At 42.8% G+C, this 6,000-nt stretch overlaps 1 protein-coding gene across 1 annotated transcript; it reads left to right on the top strand.

Moving 5' to 3' along the window:
* LOC133964982 (trypsin-2-like) lies at positions 1-1,648 on the top strand. The gene is made up of 5 exons (XM_062399338.1): positions 1-110; positions 197-350; positions 425-684; positions 974-1,110; positions 1,320-1,648. Exons 1-5 carry the CDS (start codon positions 71-73, stop codon positions 1,470-1,472), a joined length of 744 nt encoding a protein of 247 aa, XP_062255322.1. The 5' UTR covers positions 1-70; the 3' UTR covers positions 1,473-1,648.
* The last annotated feature ends 4,352 nt before the right edge of the window (positions 1,649-6,000 follow it).

The raw sequence follows: 6,000 nt of genomic DNA, 5'->3' as shown, positions 1-6,000 counted from the left end.
TATAAATGCAGTGAGAAACAGAGACTTCACGTCCAGTCTGGTTCGTAGGAAGGCTCGAGGCAGCCACAAGATGATTGGCCTGATTGTTCTCGCGCTCCTGGGAGCTGCAGGTAAAGCTCAGCTGAAGGTCTTAGAATAAAACATGAAATTGAAATCTGTCACACATGAGGTGTTTTACATTTTCTTCACACCACAGCTGCAGCCCCTATGGACGACAAGATAGTAGGCGGCTACGAGTGCACACACCATTCCCAACCCTGGCAGGTGTCTCTCAACATCGGCTACCATTACTGTGGCGGCTCCCTCATCAACGACCGCTGGATCGCCTCCGCTGCACACTGCTGGCAAAAGTTTGTGTCACACTCATGCGTTCATGCTGTTCTCACGAGAATTTCAAGGTCTCAACATTTGCCGTCTCTTTCAGCCCCTACTCCCAGATCGCAGTCTTGGGCGACCACCACATCTGGCTGAACGAGGGCACGGAGCAGTACATGTCGGTGGACGCCATCTATTGGCACGAGAACTACGACTACACCACCCTGGACTTTGACATCATGCTGATGAGGTTGGCTCACCCCGCCACCATCACCCAATACGTCAGGCCCGTCGCCCTGCCCAAAGCCTGCCCCGCGGCCGGGGACATGTGCACGGTGTCCGGATGGGGTAACATCTACACTGATCAAGGTGACCTGATGTTATTCATCTCTGATTCTTACACACGGCACAGAAATGTAAAAAATTATTACACACAGGCCTTCAATTAAAAGTAATTGTAGAAAAAGACAAAAGATGTCTAGAACCATTTGTTTTAAATTGATACGATTCATGTGTTTTGGGTTCATAGCTCTGACAAGAGCGCAGATGGGAGGGGGTGGATGTATCGTGGCACTGTGGCCTGCTCTTGCTCTTCCGGGATTACCAACCCCAGCTTTAACTCCAACATTTGTCTTTCTTTTTCTGCCCTCACCTGCAGTGTTCAACCCATTCAACCTCCAGTGTGTGAAAGTCCCCATTATGTCCCAGAAGGACTGTGAAGGCTCCTACCCCGGCAAGATCAGCGACCGCATGGTTTGTGCTGGATACCTGGAGGGCGGCAAGGACTCTTGCCAGGTATGAAATTGAATGGTCAGGCAGAACGACTATATGTATACTTGGAATTACATATTAGATTGAATCTTCTTATTCTTCCGCTTGTGTCAGGGTGACTCAATTACACAGCACATTAAATTAGGCTGTGGACGTGGAGAGTAAAAAACAATTGAGCATGCTGATGTGATGATGGGAGAAATAACCTCCATTTCCTCCCTCCCCCTGCTCAGGGGGACTCTGGTGGCCCTCTGGTGTGCAATGGCGAGCTGCATGGTATCGTCTCCTGGGGCCAGGGCTGCGCTCAGCCCAACTTCCCGGGCGTTTACACCAAAGTCTGCTCTCTGTTGCCCTGGATCAACAACATTCTCAGCACATACAGCTAGACTGTGATCTGTCATCACAGAACTACATGAGAGAGGGGAACCAGTGAAGGAGACAGGAGGTGGTGGTGGGTGGTGTCAGAGGGGAGAGCAGCTGAGAGAAGCAACAGAGAGAGAGAGAGAGAGAGAGAGAAATTTGTTCCGTCAGGGCACAGTCAATAAAACCTTCCATTTTATAATGCATCACTGTGTTTATTTCTGTTGACAATACTGTTACTACTTTTAATACACATGCTCCCAGGCAACTATATTACTGTCTAAGACATTTCTGAATACCTCATTTCAAATCATTGGTAAGACTGTAAAAATAGACATACCCCATAGTCAGATAATAAGAGCGTATGTCCATCTGCGCATCCATTATCTAGAATACATGGAGCTGGAGCCAATCCCAACTGACATTGGTCGAGATATGTCAGACAAACACCTAAAACGTTAGTTCTCAAAAGAAAGAGAGTAGAAGAAAAGTATAACTTGAAGAAATGATGCAGGCAAAGCTCAAAGTCTGTCCCTTGTTTGACCGAGCGCCTGACGATGTCATTGAGACCCAAACACAAACACACAGGCTGTCACACGGTGCTGTCACACAGTCACACACACAGTGCCACTCAAACACACAGCAAAAACCTTTATGTCTTTTGATTTGAAATAATGAAATTCTCCGACCTGAGTTAATTTTGAGTCTTTATAATAATAAGCTCTGCAGAGTTAATACAACAAGCACGGGTCCTCAAAATGGAACTGGCGCAAGTTCCCAAAAGCCAGAACTTATACAACGAAGCCTTTCATAAGGCATAATATAAAAAAAGAAGACATGAATGACATGAGATCATCATCTGTGTCTTTTCTGCTTTGTCCGTCCGTCCGCGGTACGAGTTGGAAGAAAAACCTCACCAAATCAGGGTTCCATTCTGTCAGGTAGACAGTATCACAGCAGTGAGACACCTAGTCAGGGGGATTTCCACAACCTCAGAAACTGGTCAGTGGAATTTTCCTCCACAGTCTCAACAAGGAAACAAATGTCACGCTCACCACCACTGCTCTGTTTTCTTGTCAAGCTGAAGCTGTTGGTTGAAAAGCCGCCATCGGTCACACTCAAATCACTGCACATATCTTTCCTGACACTTTCAGGGACCGTCTGAAATCCGCCACTGGACAGAATCATCTCTCTCTTTGCGAAACACCTGTAGCTCTGTCCAGTTAAACGGCCTCTGCCTCTGCATCTGCCTCATCATCATCATCATCATCATCATCATCATCATCATCTTCATCATCATCATCATCATCATCATCACTGAGACTTGGTGACTGAAAGAGATGATGATGAAATGCGAAATGGAAAATTGAAAGTCCCCTTATAAAGGTGATTTTTGCACATGCATTTATCAGGAATTTATTAATAATTCAAATGCAGGAAAATTTAATATAATTATTAATGTCCAGCAACCGCAGCAGATGTCCATCTTGTAACAAGACTTCTGCTGTATTAGACAGAGATAAACCTGCAGAACATCCACAGGAACTTCAAGCTACATGACAAGTTTAACCATTTAATTACCAGTAAAGACGGTTAAACAATAAAAAAGTCTGTGAAATAAGTTGTTTGTTCCGGCTGGAGGAATTAGTCTCTGAATTGTTTTCTCTAGTTAAATCAAGAGCAACAGAGGAGAGACGTGCAATAGTTTGAAAACAAAAATTGATATACAGGAGTATCATGACCAGACAAACTAAAAAATGTTTTTAGGTGCAATTGGAAAAACGCAACAGGAAGCCTGCTTTTTAGCATTTATTTGCCATTTTGGCCATATTCCACATTTTCGCTTTGAGGTACTTGTAGCAGGGCTTTCATCAGATCAACTTGAGATGAGTGTCATCACAAGAAGATCGAGATACAAAGTTATTAAAAGATCAATTTTCCGTCACACTGTGTGACCGTGGCGTGGCATCAAAGTTTGATTACATGCCATTGAGTCTGGGCTCATCTCATCTAATGTCCCTAATAAGTTTCCTTGTAGACTTTTGTAACGGAAGCAGCAACTGGAACGCAAACTCGGATATTATTTAATTATATATTTGTATTAATTGAATTTTTATTTATTGATATTGTGGATTTAACTTAAATGTCTTGTGTTTGAGTTGTATTTCATGAATATTTATTTAAAATAAAGTTAATGTGTGACTGCACACTTTCATCTTCGGAATCTTTGCCTTTTTTGAAACAAATATTATGTATTGGACATATTTTACTCATATTCATCAAAAACAAAATCCATATTATTCAGTTTCTTATGCAGATTTGTGACTATTCTCTCAAACAAAATGTTTATTTTGACAATAAGTTTGTTGATTGATGCTTTAAACCATCGCTTCTCTGACTTCGATACAGCGATATTCTGGGTATTAACCCAGCTTTATCAGATTCTCACCAGTCTTTACCTCAGATTCAGACCTGGATTTGTTGTTTAAAGAGTAAATATCACGTTATCTTCATCAGTAGTGAGAATGCACTTTCATCGTGTCATGACGGAGGTCGAGGGGTCAAAAGCTCATTTAGTTTTATAAGATCTAAAATATAATTATGAAGAGTTTTAAAGCTTTAGAATAAAACATTGAGTCGGTGTGACGTGGCTGAAATGAGTTTTCAGGTGATCTGAAATTAATTCAAGATAAGACACGATTAGATAAAAGTTTATTGATCCACACAATACCTGTTGGGATTGGGGCATAGGAACTGAGATTTTTGTGACCCTAACTTCAGACCTAGGGGTACCCACAATGCCTCGCGATCACCGGCAAGCTGGGAGAGGTACCCACAAATGTAGTATTTGCTCCATTAATATGGTTGAATATAATATCTTAGTTTGATATCATTTCAATGTGTTATGGTAATTTTCCAACAGCCTTAAAACAAAAGGTTGCGATGCGCTAACTTTAGCGATCTTTTTTTTCCCTCACGATTATACCTAGTGTCACATCGCTTGAGCCCTCTTGGAAGCCTCATGATGCACTTGATTGAATAACAGCAAGGAACTGACCCTAAGTGCTCCGCTAATAACAAAGCATGTTGTCTACAGAACTCTGCAGCCTGATGCACTGAGCTGTTAATTCATTTTTTTTAATTGTCACTTTAGTAACTTCAAACCATATCATTGGTTTATATAAGATCTCAAACATTTTTATTACAATAACAAAACTTTTGACTCGTCTGTTTACAACGACCACTACTGACGTGGCAGGTTTCTTGAAGGGCAGTCCCAATTTGTAGAGGAAGATTCCAACCACCACAGGGCGAAGGATTGAATTGGGATTAGGCCGAACCAAGGTGTTGTCGGAAGAGATGTGTTTACAGCCTGCGCAGAAGATGTGTTGACTTTCTGGTGTTCTGATGTTGATTAGGACAATGACATCAACAGACTTCTGGCCGTCCCCGGCTGCGCCTGCTGTTCGGGTGGGTGCGAGATTTTGAAGCATCTCACGGGAAGTAGATTGGAAGTCTCCATGTTTCTTCTGCAGGTTGTCAGAGGTTGTGGAGGGATGGACTAAAATTCTGCCGCTCCTGCAATTTTACTTGATTGATCTTGGCTTCTGTGAGCTCCAAACTGTACTTCTTACTTTTGGCCCTCTCTGTTTTAAGAGCATAGGCCAAATGAACGGTTTTCATCTTTTGTTTTTCAAGAGAGGCAGTGTTACTAATTCTCTCCTCCAAGACAGCCCTCTGTATCTGCTCCTGACGTAGGGTGTCTTTGAGCTGGTCCTGTTTCATCTTGCTCTCTGACTGTTGTGTCCTGAGCTCATCGACTATATATTGGAGCTTGATGGCTTGATTCTTCAAGAGGACATGATCTTTCTGTGCCAGGAGTTCTTCACTCCGCCGAGAGTGAGCTCTGTCTCTCTGAACTAATAGGTCATATTTGGCCTCCATGGCCTCTAACTTACCCGTGATATGCTTGTTCTCCATCCTGCATGTTTCCTTGTCATACATCAGTTCCTCTGTGTCTGCTGGGCCTCTCTTTAGCCTCTGTAATTTCGGATATAATCGCAAGAGCCTTGCTTTCTCCTTCTTCGCTTGTTCCTCCAGTTTACCTTCTAGCCTCTTGTTCTCAGAAGCCAGCTCTTGGTTTTCAACAAGGATGGCTTGATTCTTAATGATTATATCATCTTTCTGCGACATAGTTTCTTTATATTTTGCTTCTATGGCCTCTAATTTACCCTTGATGTCGTTGCTCTGCAGGCTTAGTGTTTCGATTTCATGCATCAGTGACTCTCTATCCGCTGGGCCTCTCTTTAGCCTCGCTAATTTCTTATTTAGTTGCAAGAACCGAGCTTTCTCCTTCTTCACTTGTTCCTCAAGTCTGCTGCAAGCTTTTGTGTCTTCCTGGTGCTGCTGTACAGCATCCTTCTGTTCATCTTGTAGCCTTTTGTTCTCAGAGACAACTTCTTCAATCTCCATCTTCACATTGTCCAGTTTAGCGTTGTAGTCCTGGTCCTTGATTATGGCAGCTTCACGAGCAAGGCGTATATTGTTTTGAGC

This window comes from Platichthys flesus, chromosome 11 (genome assembly GCF_949316205.1).
Source record: "Platichthys flesus chromosome 11, fPlaFle2.1, whole genome shotgun sequence".
NCBI classification, from domain to species: Eukaryota; Metazoa; Chordata; class Actinopteri; order Pleuronectiformes; family Pleuronectidae; genus Platichthys; species Platichthys flesus.
Note: the sequence above shows the minus strand (reverse complement) of the source record. Positions and strands in the feature narration are given on the sequence as shown.